General features: G+C 39.1%; 6 protein-coding genes across 10 annotated transcripts in view; 4 read left to right on the plus strand and 2 right to left on the minus strand.

Moving 5' to 3' along the window:
* On the plus strand, nt 1–8,344 carry LOC116848655 (calmodulin). 2 transcript variants are annotated; one of them, XM_032824967.1, is made up of 4 exons: nt 1–436; nt 4,668–4,842; nt 5,131–5,373; nt 5,688–8,344. In XM_032824967.1, the coding sequence occupies exons 1-4, from the start codon at nt 434–436 to the stop codon at nt 5,714–5,716; spliced, it is 450 nt and encodes a 149-aa protein (XP_032680858.1). In that variant the 5' UTR covers nt 1–433; the 3' UTR covers nt 5,717–8,344. The 2 variants fall into 2 exon arrangements, with proteins under 2 accessions (XP_032680858.1, XP_032680859.1); XM_032824968.1 differs by lacking the exon at nt 1–436 and adding an exon at nt 3,202–3,337.
* LOC116848654 (GILT-like protein C02D5.2) lies at nt 8,154–15,806 on the minus strand. The gene is made up of 4 exons (XM_032824966.1): nt 15,311–15,806; nt 11,603–11,802; nt 9,759–10,091; nt 8,154–9,689 (listed from the first exon to the last, which is right to left on the minus strand). Exons 1-4 carry the CDS (start codon nt 15,414–15,416, stop codon nt 9,594–9,596), a joined length of 735 nt encoding a protein of 244 aa, XP_032680857.1. The 5' UTR covers nt 15,417–15,806; the 3' UTR covers nt 8,154–9,593.
* On the plus strand, nt 11,759–26,694 carry LOC116848652. Of its 4 annotated transcripts, none has more exons than XM_032824962.1 (6): nt 11,759–11,836; nt 23,192–23,517; nt 23,723–24,046; nt 24,135–24,554; nt 24,633–26,456; nt 26,554–26,694. In XM_032824962.1, the coding sequence occupies exons 2-5, from the start codon at nt 23,200–23,202 to the stop codon at nt 24,846–24,848; spliced, it is 1,278 nt and encodes a 425-aa protein (XP_032680853.1). In that variant the 5' UTR covers nt 11,759–11,836; nt 23,192–23,199; the 3' UTR covers nt 24,849–26,456; nt 26,554–26,694. The 4 variants fall into 4 exon arrangements, with proteins under 4 accessions (XP_032680853.1, XP_032680851.1, XP_032680852.1 ...); XM_032824960.1 differs by lacking the exon at nt 11,759–11,836 and adding an exon at nt 22,713–22,748; XM_032824961.1 differs by lacking the exon at nt 11,759–11,836 and adding an exon at nt 22,722–22,785.
* LOC116848653 (DNA-directed RNA polymerases I and III subunit RPAC1) lies at nt 16,142–19,087 on the minus strand. Its single transcript, XM_032824965.1, has 7 exons — nt 18,810–19,087; nt 18,635–18,706; nt 18,377–18,561; nt 17,839–18,026; nt 17,291–17,479; nt 16,697–16,948; nt 16,142–16,326 (listed from the first exon to the last, which is right to left on the minus strand). Exons 1-7 carry the CDS (start codon nt 18,867–18,869, stop codon nt 16,211–16,213), a joined length of 1,062 nt encoding a protein of 353 aa, XP_032680856.1. The 5' UTR covers nt 18,870–19,087; the 3' UTR covers nt 16,142–16,210.
* On the plus strand, nt 20,542–22,742 carry LOC116848651. Its single transcript, XM_032824959.1, has 2 exons — nt 20,542–22,316; nt 22,673–22,742. The coding sequence occupies exon 1, from the start codon at nt 20,586–20,588 to the stop codon at nt 22,311–22,313; it is 1,728 nt and encodes a 575-aa protein (XP_032680850.1). The 5' UTR covers nt 20,542–20,585; the 3' UTR covers nt 22,314–22,316; nt 22,673–22,742.
* LOC116848698 overlaps nt 26,369–27,570 on the plus strand; it is a 1,286-nt gene continuing 84 nt past the window's right edge. Inside the window, exons 1-3 of the mRNA XM_032825027.1 lie at nt 26,369–26,510; nt 26,776–27,104; nt 27,238–27,568. Of these exons, the coding sequence (XP_032680918.1) occupies nt 26,784–27,104; nt 27,238–27,568 (652 nt within the window). The 5' untranslated portion in view covers nt 26,369–26,510; nt 26,776–26,783. The remainder of the gene's footprint in view (nt 26,511–26,775; nt 27,105–27,237; nt 27,569–27,570) is intronic.

Consider the following 27,570-nt stretch of genomic DNA (forward strand, 5'->3'; position numbering starts at 1 on the left):
ACCAGCGGTGGCCCACAGAGAGCCTCGCACACCGAGAGAGAGACACCGCGGACTCCATTGCTGCCCCGAGTGCGTTTCTCGCCGGACTTGGTGATCTCCCCGTATCTACACCTGCGTGTCTGTCCCGCGCGTCGTGCAACGTACAAAAGTTACACATATTCTTTCGCACATACATACACACGGCACACACACCGCTCCACGCCCGGAAAAAGTTGCCTGCCTGCCTGCCTGCACTCCGAACGGCAGATCGTTGCACGGCCGACCGACCGACCGACCGACCGATCGACTGAGCGAGCGAGCGAGCGAGCGAGCGATCCGGAGCTGCTTGTGAACAAGTACAACATACAACGTTTGTTGTCTAGTGTGCGGGTGCGGGTGTTCGCAGCCGAGAAGAGCCTCTCGTGCGTAACCGAGACGTGAAAGAGAAGCCACAATGGTAAGTAACAACCGCCTCGTTCGTCCGTTCTCTCGTTGCGATCGCGACTCACCGCGACAGAGATAGGAAGGGAGAGAAAGAGGAAGAGAGATAGACGCGCCGCGTGTAATGTGTATAACATTGTCGTCGTCGTCGTCGTGCAAAATTCATCGCCGCTTTACCTCGTATCTTCCTCGCACTATATGCGCGTGACGTGCGAGAGAGGAGGAAAGAAAAGCGCATCGTCGCCGGGCGATTCGACCGCGAGGTAGGCCGTGAACGACCGTTGAGGGCTCTCGGTTCGCCGCATTGACGCGTCTCGCGGAGCGCACGTGCGGTGGCAAATGCAGCAAGTGAGAGCCAGCTTAATGTGCGATTTTGTCGCGACAGATATGGCATTTGAACTCGCCTTTGGTGTGTCGCGCGCACTCCATCTTTCTTCCCGTCTGTTTTATTCGCTTCGCTCGTTATCGCCGTCGAAAGGCAGGATGGATTTCCTTTTCTGGAAGGATCGAGGCGAGGAGAAGCTCGCCTCTCTCTCTCTCTTTCTCTCTCTTTTCAATCTGTTCACCTCTTACTTCCGTCCTCTCCTTTTCGCCTCTCTACGCCGTTCGCGTTGTCAGCCGTTTAGCAGTTCGAACGCGTTTCAGTCGGAGACCGCAACCGACTAGCCGCTATTATCGATCCGTGCGGGCCGTCTATACTTCTCGCCGTGCCTCTTCGCCGAGTTTCTTCCGCGGCAACGAGGAAAATCTGCATCATCCGCGCGAGCGGAAGTAACCGCCGATCGATCGTCGTCGCGTAGAGCAAGCGACGAACAAGCGAAAGAGAGAGAGAAAGAGTAAGTGAGTGAGTGAGTGAGTGAGTGAGGACGAGCGAGCGAGAGGGAAAGAGAAAGACTGAGAGCGAGCGAGAAGAAGAAGATGGCGGGAGGCTGTCGAAAATGTCTCGTCGCTTTTTATTCCCGTTTCACGCCGTTCGCCAGCGGAATATTCGCGCAGCTGTAGACAGGGCGGATTCTTTCCGGGACGGCGCGTCGAACGTGCCTCCGAGTGTCCCAGGAATGTTCGCAGAACTCACACTCGGCTGCGCCGGTTGCGCGTTACGAGGTGGCGAGCGAGACAGGTGGCCGAAGATCCTCCACGACGCAGCAGCTAATTCCGCCGGCTCCAGCCTCCTCCTCGCCATCGTATCAACTTGATGGGCGCGTCGCCGCTGTCTTGGACTCGTCGGAGTAATCGCGACGACGTCTTCTCACTCTCCTCCGTCTGTCTGCCTGTCCATCCGTCCGTTGAATTCGCGCAGCCTTACGAGAGTTTGAGAATGCGAAACGTCACACCGTATAACTGTGTTGCCTGCTCCTCTCTCTTTTTCTCTATCTCTCTTTCGGTTTCTCCATTTACACTTTTCTACACTCTCTGCTCCCAACGATTAAATATACATTCAAAATTTGACTGGGAGCAGAAGAAGGCAAGTTCCGCAAGAAAGTGTAGAAAGTGTAATTGGATAGAATGACATCGGCTCCTGCAATCTCTCTCTCTCTCTCTCTCACTCAGTGACGAGAGAGGCAGAGAGATACCGACAGACTACTCTACTCTTTGATGGCGTTCTTAACCAACGGTGATCGGTCTTCGGCGCGAAATTGAAGGAAACGATGCGGAACTATGGCGTCGTCGTCGCCGTCGTCCTCGTCATTGCTCGCTCTCTCTCTTTCTCGCGCGCGCGTTATCGCATTACCGCGATCTTCCTCTTCGCACGCCTCTCCTTCGATCGGTCGGAGATACTCATCGAAGCACGAAATCTAAGACGCGTGCGAGCGCGATATACACCCGACCGACCGCTCCTTTTGCATAATCCGCACACGGTCACCGGATATTCGCCTTTAAGGACGCGCGTGCCGCCAGGATGTCTCCGGTTACGCGTGCATTTTTCATGCGTGCGACCCGACCGCGTTCCCTCTCGCCTCTTTTGCCTCTTCCAGATGACGCCGACATCTGAAACACGGCCCAATGACGTCTGAAGGTCTCCTCCTTAGGGAAAAACGTAAGCAGTAAGAAAATTGGCCGATCACATGATCGATTGTTCTTGAGCCGTGAGAAGAATCATCGACTGTGCGATTGGTCAATTTGCTCACTGCTTGAGTTTTAACGGCTGTCCACAATACACGCGCGGAGTAATCCTGGTGTAAGGAGTTGGGAGTAGGAACAAGAAATAAAACAAATTTATCTTATTTATACTTACACTAAACTTCCTTTACACCGGAAGTATTTATTTAACTGAGATTTTTCCGGCGAAAGGCAGCTGGAGCGTAGACGTAAGCGAAAAAAAAATTCTTTTTATTTCTTACTGCTGCTCTTCACGCCAATACTTCACGTATTGTGGGCGGCCTGCTTGCGTTTTTCCCTGTGTTCGCGGCCTTAGCCGCCACCTGGCTCCTCGTTTTTCTCTTTTCCAACCCTTGCGCGCACGTTGCGGCACCGTCCTATCCGCTCGGCGATCAAGCGTTAGTTTGCGATACACGTCGCTCGCTATTGATTTTCGTGCTCCCTCACGCCGTGTCGTGGCGACGGTCCCCGCGCTTCTTTTACGTTCCCCGTGCCATCGTCGTCGTCGTGTACGCGTGTCGCGTCTATACGCCGCAGGCTCACTCCTTCACCGCGACGACGACGACGACGACGACGACGACAACGGGCCTTCCCGCGACGACGCACTCGCATCTTCGTCCTCTCCGCCGCGGAGAGAGTCACCCTGCCCGCGCCGTTTCTCGCCATATTACCCGTCAGCGGCCGACCGGGAAACACGGGCGCGTCTGACGTTTCGAAAGTGAGGTTAACCGCTGCTCGCGTCCGGCCGTAGCGTTGAGTCGGTGGATGCGGATTTCCCGTAGGTCGCTTTTGCATCGATAGAACCGATATCTCGATGGTAAGTGCAGATTCCGGGAAGAGTACATTGTTAGTACATAGGTGTGTGTGCAATAATGAAGCTCGATCGTGCTCTCGAGTGTACGAAAGTATAATAATCGAGGAAAAAAGGCGCGGCGAGAAAGATAAAGATAGTTGATGAAAAATAGTGCGTTACGTTCGCAACGGCGCAATTTATAGTGAGATTTTCCTTGTATCTTTCTTTCCCTCTCTCTCTCTCTCACTCTCTCCTTCTCCTCTCCCCCTCTCTCTCTTTCTCTCTCTCTCTCTCGGGCGCGTTAAATTGATATACGCTGATTATCGCTGCACTTTAATCCTAAGGCGAATGAGCGTCAAGTCCGGTAGCTGTTTGCAATTAGTTTCCAAGAATAACTTGCGGCACGTATCTCTGAGAATCCTGTATCGCCACTACTTTCTAAAGACGTCGTGAAATGCCGTAGTATTGATTTATCAGAATGTGGAAAGGTGACTGTCTGTTTTTGGAATAACGTGGAACTCGCTGACACCTGGCCGATCCTATACGTGTTCATTCTCGTGCGACAGTGTCTCGACAAAGTAAAACGCAAACATTTGCGAATGCATCGCCGGTAGTTGGTGCATTATAAATGTATACATATGTATGTAGGTGTGTGTTTGTGCATGTATATACATATATATACACGCGTATACACATTTGGAAAAGAATCAAAATTTATTTTCACATCGTCGCGCGATATAGTCGTGGGATCTGCATTTTGCAAGCGCATAGTATTTGCAATGAATCACACTGCTGCTAAAGCCTTTGCCGAAATTGGAGTGATCTCCAGGATTTCCGTATTTGTGTGCATGCGTGATTAAAACGACTTCGATGTATCATCGCGCTATTTCCGTCCATTGTCGCGCATCTCATTGCCTCGCATTATTTTGTCGGTCTAGAAATTAATTAAGCTGTTTATAAAACTTACCGTCCGCCAGGATTTCCAGAAAGAGCGACAGGCGCGCATTAAGAACAACGGCGTTACGCCGCGATCGTTTTGTTGCACAAACATCGAAAGTAGTATCGAAGTGCAGCGACGATACGTCATTGGCGTTTTAATATTCAGGCAGTGCAGACTGCCGCGATGACAGGGCAGACAGATTTATCAGGACGAGATAAATGATTGAAAACGCGGCAGTTAGCTTGAATCGACACGCGCAAATATGTTTGTACAATTTGTGTTAAGTTATCGCGTTGAACTCCATCAGAAGGCGTACTTTATCATGCATAATTAATGTAAATATTAACACTACGTACATGCGTAATAGCGTACAGGAAATTAATTGGATGTCTTGTTTTCTGGTGTGTTCCCAAGGCGGATCAACTCACAGAGGAACAGATCGCAGAGTTTAAGGAAGCCTTCTCGCTATTCGATAAAGATGGTGACGGCACCATAACGACCAAAGAACTGGGTACAGTCATGCGATCCTTGGGTCAGAACCCCACAGAAGCCGAGTTACAAGACATGATTAACGAAGTAGACGCAGACGGTACATATATATATTTATTTATTTCTCGCAACGATTTACAGAATTATGCAGCAGCGCTCCTGCTTTCTGCGCCAAGATCCAATGATTTCCTTATCTTATCTTCGTCTGTGTGTTTTTAAATAAATTAATTTTTTTTAATGAATTTTAAAGTTTATATAGGACGAAGCTCTCTCTAGGAAACTTATTATTTCCGTAAAATTATCAATAGTTTATTCCTTCTGCCGATGAGCACTCGATGCAAAAGAGCAGATCAATATTCAATGTTACGGAAATCTGTCAAAATTTCAGGTAACGGAACAATCGACTTTCCGGAGTTTTTAACCATGATGGCACGCAAGATGAAGGATACGGATAGCGAGGAAGAGATCAGGGAGGCCTTCAGAGTGTTCGATAAAGATGGAAATGGTTTCATATCCGCAGCGGAACTCAGACATGTTATGACAAATCTGGGCGAGAAACTCACTGATGAGGAAGTAGATGAAATGATACGGGAGGCCGATATCGACGGCGATGGCCAAGTTAATTATGAAGGTTGTATCGCATTTATATTTATATCTTTTAGTCTATCGAATAGCCTACGCTCCTAGACAATTTATCGTTGATGTGACGCGATCAGAGCTTTATCAGTCTGTCGTTTGAGCAAGTTGGTGCGATTTGATTGCATGCGTTCTCTCAAAATTTTATTCGTTTTTCACGTCATAATGAGAAACCAGTATTCGAGTATCTTTGATCTTTTGAATCTGATTGTTTCATCATTATTTGAACGAAACTTTATCATGATTTTACATGTAACGGCGCCGTGACACGCAAGCTATAACAATATGCTCTTTCGTTGTATCTTTCAGAATTTGTCACGATGATGACATCAAAGTGAATGCAACCTGTGTAACAGAAGAACTTGCGATTCGGAGTGGTGTTGACGTATTAAATAAATCAAGAAACAGAGAAAAAAAATATATAACAAATGAGAATCAACCAGAAAGTGACAAATCTTATATCAGGATGCGAAGATGTCTATAAAGCGCGAAGAGTCAACGTCCGATACGCGTTAAAAAAAAATCACCGTTAACGATAAGTACAGGGCAATTAATTGTTTAATTAAAGAGTTATACCACTAAAGTCATTATCTTTCAAAACACGAATATTTACGCGTATATACGAGGACACACACAAAACACGTACATTCAGGAACACGGTACACCGATTATACACTTAAATTGATAAACACACACATATACACGAGGTATACATATTTTACATTCACACACTCGGATGTCTTATTTCCACTGGATAACACGAATTGGAAGTGAGATACGCGAAGACACAATTGCGCGCGCATGTGCACCAAAGGAAAAAGTGCATTTTCCACTTTCCTCTCTTTCTCGACTGCCCTCCCTTCCCTCCTCCTCAACCTTCTATCCTTCTATTGTCGCTACCACCCGATCCTCGCACCTATCTTCCTGAAACTTTTTTTTTTCACGAAAGGCATGTCGGAGAATGTATCTCTTGGAAAGGGAGAGGAAATGTGCATTAGGGGACAAAGTAAAATCCGATGTAAGATATTGAAACAGCAAAGTTTTATTTGCCAATCGAGAGATTCGTCGGGATTTTTTTTTTTTTGTAAATGAGATACGTGTATAGCAAATGAACATTAGGATACGTAGCTGCTATAATAATATCTCTACCGTTAAAAAAAAAAAGATGCATGCACATGTACAAATGTTTGTTTGTCTCGTGAGAGGGAATTCGGCCTGGACATAGTTTTCCAGAAGGGGAGAGGAAAAAAGCGAGAGTAAACATATGATGCTTCAGTCTCTGGGTTATCGACGACTTACATGCAAAGCTGGATCTCTCGATGCCACATAACGAATAACTTAATTTGTATAAGTAACGGAGAAGAAAATTTATAAAAAAAGAAGGAAAAAACGGGAAAGACACAAAGCATGAGAGAGAGAGAAAGAAAGATGTGATGAAGAGCCTCGAGGAACTCGGATCTTTACTGTGCTTTCGCGCATCACGTCTCGCCCGCGGGACTGTGGCGATAGGCTTGTGTTGGATCGTTAGTACGAGTTGCGACGATCGTTTAAGAGAGAGAGAGAGAGAGAGAGAGAGAACTCCAGTTCGAAGTCGCGACATTCCTGTTTGAAAGAAAGCCTCTTCCTATGCTTTTCAATCGATCAATATCAATCCAGCCTCTCGTGTGTCCGTACGCACGGGACTTACACGTACACGTCGAATGATAAACAGCTATATACACACGAAGATACACACAGAGCAACAAAAAAATATATGAAAAGAGATAAACACTATCTATAATATTCACGAAGTGCGTTTTGCCTCCAGTTCCATTTTAATCTCCTATTTGTAACTTGCCTTCCACACACTGGGAAAGCCTTACATACATGCGCGCAGAAAAAAAGAAAAAAGGAAAAAAAAAGCGAAAAAAAAACAAGAAAAAACGACGTCGACACCACTTTTGTTGATATAATAAATCACGGAGAAAAAAAATAGGGATGGGGGATTAAAGGAAGTAAAGGCCACAGTGACCGGTGCATTACTTTTCTTCGCCCAGGGGTGCGTGCCAGTCTCGTAAGCGGAGCAACCAGATCGGAGAAACTGGTGTGATTTTTGTGCGATCCGTACGATAATGTTACTTAAGAACTTGAGAGCAAAGAACATAAATGCCGTACAGCGTACCATCATGCGTGTCGGTGATTCAGTCATAATATATATGTAATATATATTATATATATATATATATATATATAAAATTAATTTACGAAGAAATTAAGAAAAAAGATGAAAGAGATAATTCCTCCACAGTCGTCCTTTATTATTTAATATCGAAGTGAGCAAAATGAAGAAGAAGTACTTGTATTTCTGGTGACCTAGATCGCATTGATGATCATTAAACAGAGAAGAAAAAAAAAAAACAAAAAAAAAAGACAAAATAAATGTATCCTCATTTTTAGGTCACAGCTAACTCGAATTCGTTTCCTTCATTACCAATGGACCTCTCGTTTCAGCAACCATCTTTTTTGTGTTCGATGGCATCTAGATACTTTGCTATGAGAATATTTCATTGTCCTCTGTGAACAGATCCACTTTACATATCTAACTTTTCTCGCTAAAACTCCCCCCTCCGCCCCTTCCCCCGAAAAAACTCGAGGAGATTAGACATAGGTTACAAGAAAGTACGGTATTAATTGTAATTAGGAACTTGCTCCGTTACACCTGAAAGAAAGAAAAAAAATACTAAGCACATTGGATCTATTTGTGTACTGTGGTATTCTGTGTCCGAGGTGTTTCCACACTTTATTAAGGGAAGAGAGATCGTCAACACACGTTTTTTGTAAAAGTGGTTGTTAGTATTCGACAGGCATCTGTATCTAAATGCTTCCAATCGCTTCGTTTCATCGAACACTGATACCTAGTGATTAAGTCTCTTATGTTACAAAGACTCTATTCCAGTATTTAATAATAGTAATTTTATATATCCGTATTGCAAAATCTATTTATTGAGAGAATTTTCGCGCGCCGAGTTAGCGGCGCATGGAAGCTCTTGTTGTGAACGTTAACATCGAGGCAATGCCAAATCTTACTGAATAATATGAAAGAAAGAAAAAAAAGCGTTAGTTCATCTAATATTTAATTTAGCGTCCCTGATCTTTGTTATTGAAATACACGTTGTTGTTCTTAAAAATTGTTTATTACCGTATTTGCTTATATACCGCTGCGCGCAGGTACCAAGACACATCCTGCCTCTTCGAACGTTGTATTTATTTCAATGTGTACATAAGAACGTTATTATCGATTGACAGAGATATGCGCTTTCGTTTCGGTTCAACGCAATTGTAACTTCTCGAGACGCGCGAGAGCTCGTTTGCGATATTAAGAGGAGAGAAGAAGCAGAAGAGTAAACGCAAAATCTGTGCTTTTCTATCGAATCGTTTTTCGAGCGCGGACCTCGACGTATATACACACACGCTCCTTTTTCCTTCATTATTTTTCAACCGATAGTAGCTATCGATTAATACTCTGATTTTCTCGTATTCTATTCGAACATTGTTTCTAGTGTATGTAAGTATATTCTCTCTGCCGTATCAAAGGCGTTATTCACTTCTTGTCGTACGTAAATAAAGCGGCACACACACAGTTTGTATAAAGTGTTGATATTAAGTTAATAAATTGTTCCTATATATACTTATATGGGAGCAAAACTGGTGTTTATCTATACAAGCAATTTTATCTCCCCGAACGAAAAGAGAACGGCAATGTCTCTGTTGCGATCTTATTCTTTCTTTTCTTTCTTTTTTTTTTTAACTTTTGCGCGAGCGGTAGATAGCTACAGAATAGAAAGAATCTTCCCCGAATAAGCGCGACAGACAGAACGCTGTGCGCGAATTCACGAGCAATTAGCAACCGTAGCCAAATTACATGAGATTGATTCGGAGTAAATTCGTTCCCATTTTGACTGTTTATCGCGCCGTCGAGCTCTGTTCGTCGGTGTTTCCGGCTCCCTCGTCGAAGAATAAGAGGCGCACACACACACACACACAACACACATACATACAACGGATAGATTTTGTTCTTTTTTTGCAAAATATTATATATTTCATTTTTACATGTATCTGTCGTATATACATACATATCTTTCTCTCTCTCTTTTTCAAATCTCATCATGTAACACGATAACAAAGTTCGATGATTATGCGGATATGTTTGCATTAGCAGCCCGCTGCCGCGTGTTCTCACGATACGTGTTCGCACTCTTTCGGGATGACCTTGAAGTGTAGGCACACCTCCTTCAGCATGTTTTTCAGTATTTTTACTTGGTTGTCGGAGCTCTGAAAAGATTTTCACGCGTTACATTTTATTTCTCTGCAACGGTCTCAGCCGCTCGACAGCCTCCTTACCCCGTCCAGAGTGATCGTCGGTATGAAAGACACTCGCGGCACGAGTGACCTCGTCATCTGTCCGTACTTGGCCAACAGTTCTTTGCCCCTGCTAGTGTCCGAGCACTTCCTGATAGATTCCGCTTCCACGGACGTGTTCAGCCTCACGACGCATGCATTCATTATCTCTATCGGATGAATGTTATTCTCAATCATGCAAGCCAGAAAGTCTAAACGTTTCGACGGGTCTCTAATGGCATCAATGGTGCATGCATGTATGATGTTCGCTTGACATTCGATCGGTCCGTGCTGACACGTGAACTCGTATCCGTCATTTGTCTTTATATGTCTTGTCTGTGTATAAAACGAAACGTCTCATGTAGAAAGAGCTTACTTGGCTACAATTCGATTCGCGACGATCCCGGACGCGGTCGCACATCGATATATCAATTGACAGCTGCGGATCTCGTAAAGATAATAAGAAAAAAAAATATAAGTAATTAACGCGATGATACAACGCTCGTTGGCACCGATCGTTTGACACGCGTACTGAACAGTAATTTTCCATCAAGTTACCGCCGTAATTTCGAGAACGTGTGAACGGTGAAATCAATTTAACCGTTTGAGATTGAAAGTGAGATTACTATCTTCTATTTTATATCACAGTATTTATGTAGAGATTAATTTCTGTCAATATTTTCAATTAAAGTTAGCAAAAGAGTTATGATTTTATTTTATTAAGTTGTTGAAAATTAAAAAATTTCGCATATTGTTATTTTTTCTAATATAGAGGATGGAATGTGTGGAAATTAGATCATTTAGAACAATTCTATACTAGATCTAAATCCAGAATCGATTAAACACTTCGGAACCTTCCCTCGTTGGCAGAGCGCGTCTGGAATTGTTCAGTCATAATCAGAGTTGGGAAGTAACTCGTTACTTGTAACGGAGTTACAGTTACATTTTTTCGGTAACTGTAACTTAACTTACTTATTTTTAGTAACTTGTAACTTTTTTAACAGTAAACTGTAATAGTTACTTGGGGGACATAAAATAAAATTAAAATTATATAGTAATTGTATATTAATTTAATAACACAAATAGCACAGAGAATTAAAAAAGAATTAAAAAAGAATTCAGTCGTATGTCACCAATTCTGAGTTCATTTTCAGAGGCAAAAAGAATTCTTCAGAGTTTAGTTCAGTGAAAAGAATTCTGTATGCATTTAAAAATGAACTCAGAATTGGTGACATACGACTGAATTCTCTTTAAATTCTCTGTGCTATCTGGGCAATTTATCAACGTATTTATGGAGCATATGAGTAAATTCTTTTACCTCTACAAAACTATCATTAAATTTTTATTATATTAAGTATAGATTTGTGAAATTTAAGTGGATTGACTAATTAATGCGATAGATATTATAAAATTCAATTCTTACATTTTACTAAAGCTTAAAATGTAAGATTTTTATATTTACAATAATAATTTACAATCATTTCAAGAAAGTAATTTAAAAGTAACGACTCGTTACTTTTTGGGTAACTGTAACTGTAACGGGTTACTTTTCATAGCCAGTAACTTGTAACTGTAACTAGTTACATTTTCAACAAAGGAAACTGTAACTAGTTACTTTTAAAAAGTAACTTTCCCAACCTTGGTCATAATTCATTTGTTTTGAGAAAAGAGAAGAAGAACGAGATGTTCTCATGAATTATTGCTTTTTCGTGAAATTCTCGAACTCTGTAGTAGAATCGGTGCGCGTGCCGAACGATCGGTGTGAACCAGGCCGTACACAACCGACGGCGATGCGAGAACGCTTCGCGGTAGCTTCGTGAGCGTTATCGGGAATTCCCTCACCGCACCTTCGCCTTGCCATACGGCACCATCTCCACATCTAGATTCGCCGACAGTTTGCGATACGTCGGCAATAGTTGCTTCACGATGAAATAGCGCGAGTCCGGGCATAGCGCTTCGTAATACACGACCACGTGTAACTTCTGCTGAACCGGGTCATCCCTTGAGCCCGACGGTGCTACCGTTTCCTCCTCCGCCGCCTGCAGTCCTGCAAGATAGAACTTCGCAGGTGTATCCAGAGGGCGAGTCTGACATAGTGCTATACTTGTAGTCTTACAGATCTGCAGAAATAGCTATTTGGATAGCGCGATTGAAGCTTAATCTACAACGTGCTCTTTGCTTCCTGCTTCTTTCTCTTTATTTCTTTCTGACTCAAATCTTAAGCTTTAAGATAAGAAAAAGATAGAAGATAAGAAACAGAACGCAAAGAGCATATTATAGATCAGGCTTTAAGCTTGATCTATAATGTGTTATTTGCTTTCTTTATCTTTATCTCTCTGACTCAAGCCTTAAGCCTGATCTACAATATGCTCTTTGCATTTTGTTTCTTGTCTTCTGCCTTTTTCTGGCTTAAAGCTTAAGGTTTGAGTCAGAAAGAGATAAAGAGAAAGAAGCAAGAAGCAAAGAGCATATTGTAGATCAGGCTTTAAACCTTAAACTAAAAAAGACAGAAAATAAGAAACAGGAAGCAAAGAACACATCAGGCTTAAAGCCTAATCTACAATGTGCTCTTTGCATTCTATTTCTTGTCTTATCTTTTTCTGGCTTAAAGCTTAAGGTTTGAGTCAGAAAGAGAGCTTGAAGGTTAATCTATTAATTCTTAGCTTAATCTACAGTGTGCTCTTTGTTTCCTATTTTTTGTTCTCTGTCTTTTTTTAGTTTAAGGTTTAAGTCTGATCTGCAATATGCTCTTTGCTTCCTGCTTCTTTCTCTTTATCTCCTTCTGACTCAAATCTTAAGCTTTAAGCCAGAAAAAGACAGAAAACAAGTAATAGAACGCAAAGAGTATATTGTAGATCAGGCTTTAAGCCTACAGTGTGCTCTTTGCGTTCTGTTGTCTTCTATCTTTTTCTGGCTTAAAGCTTAAGATTTGAGTCAGAAAAAGAGCTTGAAGGTTCGAGTCAGAAAGAGATAAAGAGAAAGAAAGAGCAAAGAACACATTGTACATCAAGCTTAAAGTTTTTAGGTGGAAAAAAGCATTTTTACATTATGCAGGGTGAAGCGCACAACTGGAACCACTTCGACGCCGTGAATATTGATTTTAGCGTGAAAGTTGATTTAAATGAATATTGCATGATCCGAAGGGGACTATGCGATGCATTATTGAAATTTTCCCTTGTCGCTTGTAATTTTCACGATTTCAAGATCACTTTCAATTTTTAAATGGAAATCGATTTTTTGTAGCAAAAAAGTTACAGATAAAATTTAAGACAAATTCCATCGTGTTAAATTATATTTTTTTTAAATACTGAGACTGAATTATAAAATTAAAATATCAAGACAATTTCCATCACGACTATCGAACGACCCTTGTCCGATTTATTGTATTTTGAATGTAACAATCTATCGTTAAAGTTCCTCACGAAGTGGTCTCAGTTACGTGTGCTTCTCCACTGTATACCGGAGTTTTGATTGTTCTTATTTAATGACCGAAACAGCAGATGTGTCCAGGCATTGATGCTTTCACTCCTTCAACTTCAGGGATACTGGCACACGTTTAGGTTACGTTAAAAAAATGATTCTTCTTCAACTTCTCTTTAATTCGCAAAATTTTGCGAAATAAAGGAAAATCTCGTCGTACGATTAACAGACATCACATTTGTCGCCTCAAAATTGAATTATTTCCTCCTGATCTTGATAAATTCATTCCCGAAGAGATTAATCGTCGTCCTACGATCCCGTGAATATCAGCGGCACCGAGCTCGTTTTCTCGAGAGCAAAAAAGAGAAGAAAAAGAGATCGTAATTGCGTTCTCGATTAATCTTCAATGCCGGAAAACGCGATTCATGAATCATTGCTTATCTCACCGCTGGGAAATGATAATGGCCGATAATGGCGACCCGCCCATTGATTACGTGGATAGTTTAATGGTAACACGTACACACATGGTACGACACGTTCTTTTTTTAGCGTCATATTTCTATTATATCGATCTCTCTCCTTCCCTGTCACACATCTTTCGTATATAATAAATTATATTGGACGCGCTCTTTCTTTCTCTCTCTCTTTTTCCTGTCTTACTTCTTCTTCCTGCTCCACCTGCGCAAGATAGCAAGTGGCGTTGGCAATCACGACTTGACAGATGTCAACTCGAACTCTTCAATCAATCATTGCGCGAATCCCGGCGGATTTAGCGATTACTCGATGCAGTGTCGTCACGCAGGAGGAAATAACAAAGTGCATTCTTCGAATGGCAATTTCCTGAACAGCTGGAAGGGCACATTTCGCGAGTGCGTCACTGAAAACTTCGTTTGGCAGTTAACTCTCGGTTTATTATCTTGGAAATTTAGTATTGGTTCAATAGAGGCATACCTAATCCGAGTAGGTGTAGAGATATATACTGAGAGAAAAAAATATCGAAGAAATCGAAAATCTTTATTCGGTGAGCACTAACAAAATATTTGCTTATATTAATATACGTATTTTTTGCATTGAGAAAAGATATTTCTCAAATAAGAAAATATACATTAAAAAAAATAAATAAATAAATATACATCTTAAAAACAGAACTTTTCATGAAAAAACAATTGTATTTTATTTAAATAAGAGAATTTAGATTTAAGTAGATGTGTTATTAGTTACCGAATATTTTTTATTTTTTTCTCTCAGTATGCAAGTTCTTACTCTGAACTCTCTTTTATTAATGCAAGTACCTCTGAATGTAACTTATGAGTCTTTTGATTGGCTTATAAACCAATATTTAAGGGCACTTTTATCGATAAAATAGAGTTCAGAATAAAAACCACATTCTTTCAAAGATTCAATTTGAAGAGCTTCGATAGGAGAGAATAAAAATTTCATTTTGAAAAATTAAGATTGCCAAAGATTCTAGATTAACGTGAACAAATGTCAATTATTTGCACGAGTTTGTTGTGAAACCGCCGGCCGTAAACTACTAACGTTTCGCGCGCAAAAGACGCCGTGAAAAACATGTCGCAATCCAGACAGATGTTCAGAAAATACGTCTTAAGTACGTCTAAAAGACGTATCACAGACGTCTCTTAGGTCCATATTCTGAACTCTTCTATCGAAAAATGTCTCCTGAAGTGACTCATTGCCGATTAGAGGGTTTATAGGCCACTTTTCAGAGGTACTTTTATCGATAAAAAAGAATTCACAGAATACGGACATTAGACATTCGCGCTGCACGTAAAGTAACAAGCTCGTCGCAATAATTCCTCCGGCCCGAAGTGCATCGGGAAACACGCAGTGAAAGTAACGATTCGCAATCAACAGCTTGATCGATCGCACGACAGACGCGTGTCAACACGCCACGTTACTCCCGGCAGCGAGCCGGTTGCCCGGTTAAAAATCGATACCTCGACAAGGACGCGTGACGCCTTGTGGAAGATACAGCAGGAATGCGCGCGTCTAGCTCGATCTTCCCCGTCGTCGCGGCGTTCGGGCCGTTTATGTTCGCGAGATGTGCCATATATTCGTTCATTCTTTCGTTCTTTCCGTCCTTCCACGTGCAAGTAAGCCTATTAAGCGTGTACCTCGCATGGCGACAGCGGCGTTCCACATCCTGAACGCCTGCCAGAGCAATATCACGGTGATGAGGATAATAGCGACGCGCCATCGGAAGCTTCCCAACGCCATCATCGTCGCAGAGAGTTATCGGCTGCGACGCGCGTCGACTCCTTCCTCCGCCACTCGTTCACTCGCTCGTCCGTCTGTCGGCGGGCGACGATACAGCCTCGTTAGGTGGCCGACGAAGACCAGCTGACGCAACGATTTCCACAGCGTCAAACACTGCTGTCATGGCATCGCGACGCGGACGATCGCGAACGTCGATACATCGTTGTCGGCCGGTCAACCGTCCCGAACTTACTCGGCATGCTGTGTCGTTTCTAATAGGATTTCACGGTCGCGTCAAGTGCCTTCCTATTTCTGTCTTTCTCTCTCCTTGGTCGTTCTCGCGGCGCGCCGCGTCGAAACGAGGTTATGTCGCGGCTGCTGCGAGTATCGCCTAACCTCACCTCGCGCGTGCATTGGTCTTTTTCTTCTTGTTATTGGTCTAGATGCTTAGCAAGATGCCAACCTTGCACACAAGCCACTATCTAGATGTGGTTTTTCAGGGAAGCATATTGGTATACCTTGAATTTGATCTCTTCGATAGGAGCTTTGAAATTTCCATGAAATGCAATATTTAAGCAAAGAAACATGTTTTATGTAATTTTATGTCTATTGTATATGTTATTGATTAAAATATTTAGGCAGTGATATGATAGATGGTTAGAATATCTTTTCTCACTTTGTTGATGCTTAAACAAAATAGTATTCTAAATGGAAATTTCATATAAAAGATTTATATCATATAAAAGTTATTTCTAAACTTAAATATATACACATATGTGTGTGCACATGTATTTATATTACAAAACTTTGTATTACATTCATTTTCCTAAACTCTGTAACTCATCAATGAACGTTATGCATTTGGTCTTGAGTACCTTAACAGCTTCTTTAAATAACACAGCCGATGGTAGCGCTCCCAGAGTTTCCACAGTGACTAAAAATCAAGAAAAATCATCAAGAAAGAAAAGAGAAGTAGAACATTTCTAAATTATTTCATTATTTCCTATTAAGGTAAAAGTACCAATAAAAGAATCGACCAGATTCATACTACTGTTTTGGTCTTTAAATACAACTATTTAAACTTTCAATATAGATTACATACATATATATATTGAATATATACATATATTCTATACTTAAATATTCGTTTTAGAAAACTGAAACAATAAGAAAGTTCAGAACTAGAAAGCTGTCTAGGAATTAGTATTTCTACTTTACTACATGTGTGACTTGTACATCAATAACTATTATGTTGACTCAAACTGATCCTTCTCTCTGGTGATTCCTTGTTTACTCGTACTCACAGATAAAATGATCCGGTATGCGAGTTAACTTTACGCAGCCCTTAAGCTCAGGATAACGGAAGACATTCCTGGAGCAATAGTCATACCGAGCATTCTTCACGCGTGCTTCACGTACAGTCTCACCCGAAGCAGTCTTCTGTTCCACTACTTCTATCACGCCTGGGCTGAAGGAACTTTTTAAGAGATCCGCTTTCTTGCCGGTCACAGGCTTTAGTAGTTCGATGTGCGGTAAGAGACGATACGTCGCGATGGCTAAACATATATTATTATTTTGCATGAGTTTTGTTTGATTTTTTCTATATGATCAACTTTGCATGAAATACTTGATGAAGAATAGAAGACGATATCAAAGCTACTGTTTTCATGTCGGTATCTTTATCGTACAAATGCTTTTAAAACATCGAGTATCATGTAAAAGTGAAGCTTTTATACAATTATTATGTAAAAACTTAGTTTAGCATAACTTTAAAACTCAGTTTTATAAAAAAAATTAAATTAGCATTTTCATATCAGCATAGTAAAATAATCTCGGTATTCAATCCCTTGAATGAAAAGTATTTTGTATATGTGTATTACTGTATATATTTTACGTACACACGGGAGAATATTTAGCGTGATCCTTGCTGATGCCCTTAAACGCGTGCATGTACGCGTGAATCTCGTGGCCGGGACGCATCTTCGCTATCAATATGTCGTTTTCCAGTACGCATAGTTCCTCTGGTCCATGTGGGAACATCTCTCCTTGTCGGCCTATTGGCACCCATTTGATGTCTTTGCTATAAACTGTAAGAAGAAACGTTCCTCATTGTTCTGTACAGTTACATATTCCACGATTTATTACTATAATAGATAAATTAATACAATTGTGATGATGTTTATTTATCACAATCTCATATTGCTGCAATATATATTATTGCTATATTACATTTACAGTTATGGCTGTGTTCTGATATTCACTGCCAGTGCTAAATATATCTATATAGCTTCAACACTTATTAATATAAAATATAGACTTCCAGTACTGATAAAGAATATTGAAATACAACTTATGTTGGAACAATTTATGTTACATACAAAAAATACATAAGATAATGTATCTTCTAATAAATATTCTAAATATCTTTATAAGTCTGATGAGATACCATTTCCGTTTTTATATATCTCTTCTGGTAAATTGGTCGACTCCTGCGACTTTTGCGGATTCTTTGTACATGTGACTTTTAACTCGTATCTTAAAGTATCTAGATCGCTGACCTCGTCGTCTTTTCTGGTATTGCCCGATGGATACTCAAATAATCGAGGGTCCGCCCGCAGAGGTATAAGACCCAACCTAGACAGCAAGATATATATATTTTACATTAGGTTATTTATGTCTATATTACTTAAATAAATACATTCATGAACATATATATATATATGTGTGTGTATATATATGTATAAAAGTAAATATATTTACTTTATTTCCCAGTGGAAAATATATATATATGTATATAATAATAAATAATATATATGGAATATATATAATATTTAATATAAAATAACTTTTTATGTGAATAAAAGTAGATATAAAATGTTTTGCTTTATATTTAAAAAATATTTTTTATGTTACTTTATATTTTTTATATAAGCTATATCTATGATAGAAAATTTGCATAAGAGTGACTAGATAATCTCTGTTACCTGTGTGCAAGTACTTCATCTTGGACCACACTAGTATTATTTATGATATAAACCTTTTCAATAGCCATACTTGGTACTTCACTCAAGAGTATTCTACGAAATGCATTGACCAGCGTAGCAGAACAACCAACCATATCGAATTCTAATACATTATCCTTGTCTTCCACTACTTCTATCTTCATCGTCTGACAAGAAACATTTTAATTATACACCAACATTATTGTACAGTAAATCGATTCTGCGTGATACAAGTGTTACCTTTTGAAATTTTTCCAACGGCGATGCATCTTTAGCTGCTTCATTACGCACATAACCCATAAACTCGAAAGTCTGTTAAAGAAAATATATATTACTCGCGTATTAATTAGAATGTAACTCCAAAAATATTAATAATGAAAAAATATTTTACAAAATTTCTCTATCGTAAACTAACATTTTCTACTCCATGCTCTCCCAAAAACATCTGCGGAGGAGGTCTCTCTCCATTCATCATTTTCAAATTTTCGCTTCAATAATGTCGAGGTCTGTAGTCGCGTTAATAATTTTCTTTTTTTTATAACAGTGCTTGGACAGTCGATGTAATTGATAATATCTTATACAGAAAGGTTAATCTAGGTTAAGTGCATTTCATTCAACAACACACCGGGACTACGTTTCTTTTGGGCCCCACGCGCTATAAGCGCCATTCTACCTTTATGGTTAGACGACAGTTTCCCGAAAAATGGAGGGGATAATGTTGGTACTAAGGAAAATCTCTACACGATATAATTTAAAGATCTGTTCTTTGTAATGGCTCCTGCACACAGAACGCGGTAATCCTTACCGCGCGACAGAAATTCGCGTGGTAGCCAATCAATATGCTGGTTTCTGTGATAACCTCTAGCTCTTACGGAAAAACAACATATTGATTGGCTGTCGCGCGAACTTCCGCCGCGCGGCAAGCATTAGGGCTATCGCACACAAATTGACATAACTGCATATGTATAGCATAAGATCGTATAGACCAATGAGCATCGAATATTAAGCATCGAACACCAATATGGCGACTTAATACTCGATGCTCATTGGTACGGTCTTATGCTATGCATATGCAGTTATGTCAATTTGTGTGCGATAGCCCTTACCGCGTCCTGTGTGCAGGAGCCATAATTCTTAAAATAGTTGCGTATACGTAAGTTTTACTGCGCAAGTTTAATTGTACCATAAAATAGCTGCACAATGAAAATTACGTATATGCAAAAATTTCAAGAATAGGGGCCCAGGGCTGTGTTCCAAAACTCTGCTTGACGGGTAGAGTAGCATTTAATTGACCAATAAGAACAAAGAAAACTAGGATTTCTTTATCATGATTGGTCAATTAAATGTATGTGATGCCCAAGAGGCAGCATGCGTTCCAAGTAGTATATTTTCAATGCGCATACTCCGTAACCACATGCAAAAATACGTGCATTTGAAATGTGTGTATTCATATATCACTTGTTGAGTTGTATCATGACTTTAATGCAACAAAAGTAAATGCAATAAAAGTTAATACAAAAAAAGTATATTAAATCTATATCAGAAGTAGGGAACCACACACATACAAACACAGATCGATTGTTCCAATCTCTCGGTAAACTACCTACGGTTAAATCGTGTATCTGTCTCCACCCAATTTAAAGAAAAAACGAAGACAGATGATTTAACTGTTAAGTAGCTTGCCAAAAGATTAGAACAATCGATCCTAAATCATATATGACAAGTGGTCTGTCTGTTCTTTTCAGCTGCACTGCTAAACTGATGCAATAAGTTAAGGGGGGAAATCCAATTAGAACTTTCAAAAAATCGAATTTTTTTTTTTTGCATAAAATGTTTATTTAACATTGTAAGAATATGTTCCCAACGTTTTAAATCGAAATTCGCAGCCGTTCGGAAGTTATGGCCTCCGAGCGCAACAAATCTCTTGAGCAGCGTCGAGGCTCTAATAGCACGCAGCAGGTATACTCACCCGGAGCGGGGATTTTACCTTTCAGGGCTGCGATCCAAAACGTATAGAGATGTAATTATAGTTTTACTGTAGGTTTTGGAACGCACCCCTGGTAGATGGCTTTTATTTCTATTGTTACGTTTAGTCGAAACCGTTGGGTCCGTTGGCGCTGGCATCGAGCAGAACCGGTTTTCAGTTTAGCTCCGAAGTTCGGCCTGTACAAAACGACAGTGCAAATTCGAAATGTCCTATCCGAAAGGCACACACGCCGAACCAAAACAATCGAAACCACGCAAAAGAAAGTTCCATGGTAATCAGTTTTCAAATAAAAAGAGTGAAGATGAAGGATGTGAAAGTACGAGTGCAAGAAAACTCTCCAATGCTAGTGCTGAAGATATTCACTGGAATCCATTGCATGGCTATCGTTTGATTGAAATATTCACCGTTTTTACAGCCTTGACAGAGCTCCTTGTTTGTCGTGTTTGTAAACAGAATGTAAAGTTTGAAGAAGCTGGGAATCGAGGCCTCGGTTTCAAGATAGTTTTACTTTGTCGCTGTGGTCAGAGAAACATCAATTCAGGACCACTAATCAACACTGGATACGAAGTGAATCGTCGGATGGTGTTTGTTATGCGACTCTTAGGTGTTGGCAGAGAGGGTATTAATTTATTCTGCAACCTCATGGACATTTGTAAAGGAATGAATGAGAGCACGTATAATAATATCATCACGTATATTCACTCCTGTACAAAATCTGTTTTTGAAAGTCTCTGCAAGAAAGCTATCGAAGAAGAAAAAAAATTCAATGAAGAACATGAGAGGTCTATTTTAGATTTGAAAGTCTCTGGAGATGGCTCGTGGAAAAAACGTGGATTCAAATCGCTGTACGGAGTTGTAACGGTCATAGGCTACTATTCGGGCAAAGTCATCGATTTAGTTATCAAAAGTAGCTATTGCCATGCATGCACATTTTGGAAAAAAAAGGTGAACACTCCAGAATACGAAGAGTGGTATATAAATCACGAGGAAGAGTGTACAAAAAATCACGAGGGCTCAGCCGGAAAAATGGAGGTCGATGCGATTACAGAAATCTTTTTAAGATCAGAGGAAAAGTACGGCGTTAAATATGGTAATTATATTGGAGACGGAGACTCCAAAACTTTCAAGGCCATTCTAGATAAGAATCCTTACGGTGATGAATTTCAAGTTGCAAAAAGCGAATGCATTGGCCACGTAGAGAAAAGAATGGGCACTCGGCTCCGAAATATAAAAAAAACACAAAAACTCGGTGGTAAGGGCAAACTAACGGATGCTTTAATTAAAAAGCTCACAACGTACTATGGTCTGGCAATTAGAAGAAATGCGAATAGTATTGAGGGAATGAAAAAAAGTATTATAGCCACTTATTACCATTTGATCTCTACGGATGAGAAGCCACAGCACGAATACTGCCCGCCCGGCGAAGACAGCTGGTGTAAGTGGCAGAAAGAAAAAGCTATTGAAGCAAATTTGGATTCTTTTGAGCACCCTCCTCCACTCGATCCAACAGTCGCAAAACACATTCTTCCAATTTATGAAGATTTATCTAAGGAAGAATTACTTCAGAGATGCTTGGGCAGTCATACGCAGAATTCAAATGAAAGTTTCAATTCTACGATTTGGCGTTTAGCTCCAAAACATCTTAATTCTGGGCTGAAAATAGTTGAAATTGCATCCTACATCGCTGCTGGAGTCTTCAATGAAGGATATTCTTCCATTCTACAAATTATGATGGAGTTACAAATAATTATTGGGAGCCAGACCAAGCACTATGCTGAGAACGTCGACGGGCGCCGGGTATCTCGACAGGAGCGGCGCAACTCTTTCAACTCTAAAGAAGCTCGAAAGGCCAGAAGAGAGCAGTTATTGGAGCAGAACGAGTTCTTCGAGGAAGCAGAAGGATTGTTCTATGGCGCCGGGATTGCTGACTAAGAGGTAAATTATAGATATCTTGTATCTTTTACTTGTCAAAACTTTAAACACGTTTTTCTCAAAACTGTACTTTTTTGCACTGCTGGAACTCTCATTTAAAAACTATTCAACCGATCGCGCTGAACTTTCGCACACAACTTCATGACATCAGTACAATGTCGGTGAACCTAAATGTTTGTGAAAATTATAATAAAAAATCACTTATTTATTGCAAAAATTGTGCAGAGAAAACGTCAAAAAATGGAAATTTATTTTCATAAGCGTTTCATATTCAAAATTTTTGACTTTTTTCAATTTTTTTAGGTTCAATTACGAATTATGGGTATAAATAATAAGAATTTTTTCGCTGCCTGTTATAGGATCAATATCACGGACGCCATTTGTCCAGCAGCTGAGCAACTCGCACGCGTACCTGCCAAATGGGATGCTTCATATGTCCGCCATTTTTAAATATTTTTGGAAAAAAAAATACGTATGGACAGTCCAAAACATATATAAATAAATGTTTAAGTTTGAAAAATATAGAAAAATTCTTTCTCCTACAAAAAAATTCTTGAAAATAGCTTATTTTTCCTCGTTCTAATTGGATTTCCCCCCTTAAAGTGAGAAAAAATATACTTGTCTCACTTTAACTTATTGCACTAGTTCAGCAGTTAGCTGAAAAGAACAGAGAAGAGAGAGAGATAACAAAGATAACAATTATATAAAAACGTGATAGAGCTACATGACATCACATTCCAATATTGTTCACGCTTATAAACGGGATTCTAATAAAATTTGAACGTATACGTATTAGTTTGTAATCTTACTGTATTAATCGTTAATACAGTGGAAAGTTATAATATTAAATTCTGTCACTAAAATTTTCTTTTGTTTAGATATAATTATGGCTCAAAATAAAAATGTCGATTTGAGCATAGTGAATGACAAGTTTACTGAAGAAGTGCTGAAAGATATTCTCTGCAAGGCATATAATGGGAAAAAAGTGCAACTGACAGATTGGAAGTTTGATAATGAATTTAACAAAGGTGACAACTACTCGTCAACTATGTATAAAGGTATATTATATGGTATTACGGATGACGAAACAAAACAAGAAGTTCAAGTTAATTTTGTTGTAAAGCCCATTCCACGAAATGTTGGTCGCAGGAAGACTTTTAGAAGTGCAGAGTTCTTCTCTAATGAGATTATTTTTTATACACAGGCAAGGATCTAACAAATTTATTTTATTTTTATACGAGTTTCTACGTGTTAAAATATATTATCCTACCAAATTTTACAGAAATTGATGAGGTTCCCCCTTCATAATTACCTTTTTATATACTTATATATTTTTTTTTCTGAAAAAATTGACATTACTCTTGTGTACAAACAGATTAACACATTTTTCAACAATTATTACTTTGCAGGTAGTTCCTAAGTTTGAGAAGTTCTTGAAAGAAAAAGGACAGAGCAAGCTGTTACGTATACCACGTTATCTAGCCTCATACATGGATGGTGAAAATGATTTTATAGTGCTAGAAGACCTCTCTCCTCTAGGATTTGAAGCTGCATCAGCAGAGAGTGATATAGACTGGACAGAATTCTTGGTAATATTGGAGACATTGTCAAAATTTCATGCTGTCTCATTTGCGTATAAGGATCAAAATAAAGAGGAATTTACTGAGATGACAAAATGTTTGAAAGACACATTTTTTGGCAAACATAATTGGAACTGGTACCGAAAATTCCATGTATGTAGTGCTGTTTTAATAATTATACATAATATCTATATAATATTACATAAAATAATTATTATTACAAACTAAGTCTTCCTTTTAGGAGAGATTAATAAATATAGCTAAAGATGCATTGACTGAGTATCCTAATAATAAGGCTGTGAAGCAATTTAATTCCTATGAATTTGGTGTACTTTATGACATATCTTCAGAGTTAGCATGTGAAAGGAAACATGCTGCTACGTCTGTTATATGCGCGGGTGACTGTTGGGCTCCAAACTTTTTAGTTCGGGATATTGGTCAAAATCAGAAGGAAGCATTATTACTCGACTTTCAAGTAGCACGTACCGCTAATCCTTCCACGGACTTATCATCCCTGGTTTACTCGTGCACTCAGAAGCCATTTCGAGATCAATATTTTGACACTATCTTGAAAACTTATCATTCTGTATTGAGTGATGCTATTAAAACTCTTGGATCTGATCCAGAAAAGATCTATCCATGGGATTTTTTCATGAAAGAAGTATATTTTATATATTTTGTAGTGTAAGAGTTCTCTTCCTTTTTCTGTGCAAAGTAAAACTTTTGATATCAATTGTAGGTGAAGGAAAATTTTATTGTGGGTGTTGTCTTCGCAATTGAAGCTATTCCATTTATATTATTGAATCCATCTGAATTGTTCGATTTGGATGTTATTAAAGGTGACAAGGCAATAGATATTGCTGATGTATGGGTCTTTCCTGACATTGCAACATCAAGTGGGAAACAAAGATTAGCAGATATGCTGATTCATGCTGTTGAGCATGGATATCTATAACATCAATTTTTACACAAAAAATATCTTCACTGTTTCTGTAAAATTAGTCTTAACAGTACAAGCTTATCAATTAAGAAACAATAATATATTATAGGAAAAATTATATTTCTAGTAATAGAATTTCTGAGGAACTTGCAAAATTTCTTTTTATAAAAGAGAAATTTATCTCAATCATGATATAAACACTAAACATCTTGTTCCTAAGTCTCTTTAAGAGGTTCCTATATTCTTGTTAGCTTCTAACAATAGCTTTTTAAAATAATGTATATATATGTATTTAGGAGAAAAATGACATTTTATATATAATTTTTTATTAAATCTGTCAGCAGTAAATAAAATAAAAACAGTAATTTCCATGCGCGGAGAAGGCTTCTCTCCCTTCTTCATTTTCAAATTTTCGCTACAATAATGTCAAGATCTACTCAATTATGTCAAGATATATCAAGATCTATAAGTTGCAGAAATATTACGCTCGTGTTAAAAATTTTTTTCTTTTTATAAGAGTGCTTGAACAATTGATGCAATCAGATAATAATATCTGTTTTATGTTAAAAATGTTCATAGTTACGCGTCCCGTTCAACATACCCAGAAATTTCAATACTATGTGGTCATAGATTGAATAGAAACTGAACATTCCGAAAAGGCTGTTAAGATTTGATTAAAAAAAGATGATATGTAAAATGTACTGCTGGCAGTCGGTCTTTGTCTAACCTGACTTCTATTGGAAGATAATATGCTTCTGGACAGTAGGAGGAAATATAACTCAATAGTCATACATTTGTTTTCTTCTCATTAGGTTTTTGCAATATCGTATCTCAGATACGAAAGTACGTTCCGATTTTCAGTGTCAGTTCTTCAAATCTATAAGATACGTATAACACAAACTATATATTCGCAGTACTGACAGCGAAATATACTTTAACCTTACTGTACCTGGAAGATAATGGGTTCAGCGAACTCAACAGTTGCACAACAGTTGAGTAATTCGTCAATGTAATTGGTTTAGATTTAGGAATCTAACGGTAAGAACCAATAATCGTTAATTGCTCACTGAGCGCTTTTTCCGCTGAACGCGCCCAATATTGCAAAAACTTCATTCATTTTGGTCTAGAACGTGTTCCATTGATTAGATTCCATGGTCGTTTCACTCATCTGCTACGTTCATGCCAGTGGATTTAGCGATTATAATATTATCATTTATTGTAAAGTCAGTTGAACCGTACGTCAGTGCGTTCTAATTATCTTGGATCATGATATCATTAATTGTTATTATCTTATAAAAATATCTACTCCGAAGCATATCCTTCCTTCCTTCCTTCAATATATGGCTACAGGCCTCTATAAGAGTAATGCCCCTACGCCAGTTTCCGATTAATGATATAATTTGAGAGTAAAGTCTTGGAAATTTCCAAGACACGGTCCAAAAAAATCACAAGGTCCGAACATGTTCGAACACGTCTTGTCGTGACGGCGGTTAGGCCGGAACTCTACTCCGAAGCCTATAAAAGCGGCAAACGGACCGCACCCAATGACACTTCAACGAAAGGTCATAGATAAATTAATTTTGATACGAGTTAAGGCTTCTGTATGACAGTGAACGTTATCAAGTACGTGTCTTTCGTCTAAATTCCAATGTCAGAAAAGTCAGACTTCTCGAAACGGCAACATATGCATTATAAATTATAAATATTTTTATCATTGCAGAGTAACGCTTGACTGTCTGGATAAATTATACATGACAAGATAACAATTATATAAAAGCGCGATAAAGCTCTACATGACATTACATTCCAATATTGTTCACTCTTGTAAACGGAATTCTAATAAAATTTGAACGTATACATATTGGTTTGTAATTTTATTGTATTAATCGTTAACATAGTGAAAAGTTATTAAATTATGTCACTAAAATTTTATTTTGTTTAGACATAATCATGGCTCAAAATAAAAAAGTCAACTTGAGCTCGATGGTGAATCATAAGTTTACTGAAGAAGTGCTGAAAGATATTCTATGCAAGGCCTACGATGGGAAGAAAGTGCAACTGACAGATTGGAAGTTTGGTGATGAATTTACCAAAGGTGACAGCTACTTGTCAACTGTCTACAAAGGTGTATTATATGGTATTACGGATGACGAGGCAAGACAAGAAGTTCAAGTTAATTTTGTTGTAAAGTCCATTCCACAGAATGTTGGTCGCAAGAAGACTTTTAGAAGTTCAGATTTTTTCTCTAATGAGATTATTTTTTATACACAGGCAAGGATATAACAAATTTATTTTACATTTATATATATATATATATATATATATATATATCTTTCTGAAAAAGTTGATATTACTCTTGTATACAAACAGATTAACACATTTTTCAACAATTGTTATTTTGCAGGTGGTCCCTAAGTTTGAGAAGTTCTTGAAAGAAAAAGGACAGAGCAAGCTGTTACGTATACCACGTTATCTAGTCTCCTACATGGATGGTGAGAATGATTTTATAGTGCTAGAAGATCTCTCTCCCTTAGGATTTGGACCTGCATCGAGACAGAGCTGTATAAATTGGGCAGAATGCTTGGTAATATTGGAGGCATTGTCAAAATTTCATGCTATCTCATTTGCATATAAGGATCAAAACAAGGAGGAATTTACTGAAATGACTAAATGTTTGAAAGAGACTTATTTTGGCAAACATAATTGGGACTGGTATCGAAGATTCCATGTATGTAGT

The sequence above is a fragment of the Odontomachus brunneus genome, unplaced genomic scaffold (assembly GCF_010583005.1).
Source record: "Odontomachus brunneus isolate Ranch 3 - 2012 unplaced genomic scaffold, Obru_v1 Obru_scaffold_097, whole genome shotgun sequence".
Lineage (NCBI taxonomy): Eukaryota > Metazoa > Arthropoda > Insecta > Hymenoptera > Formicidae > Odontomachus > Odontomachus brunneus.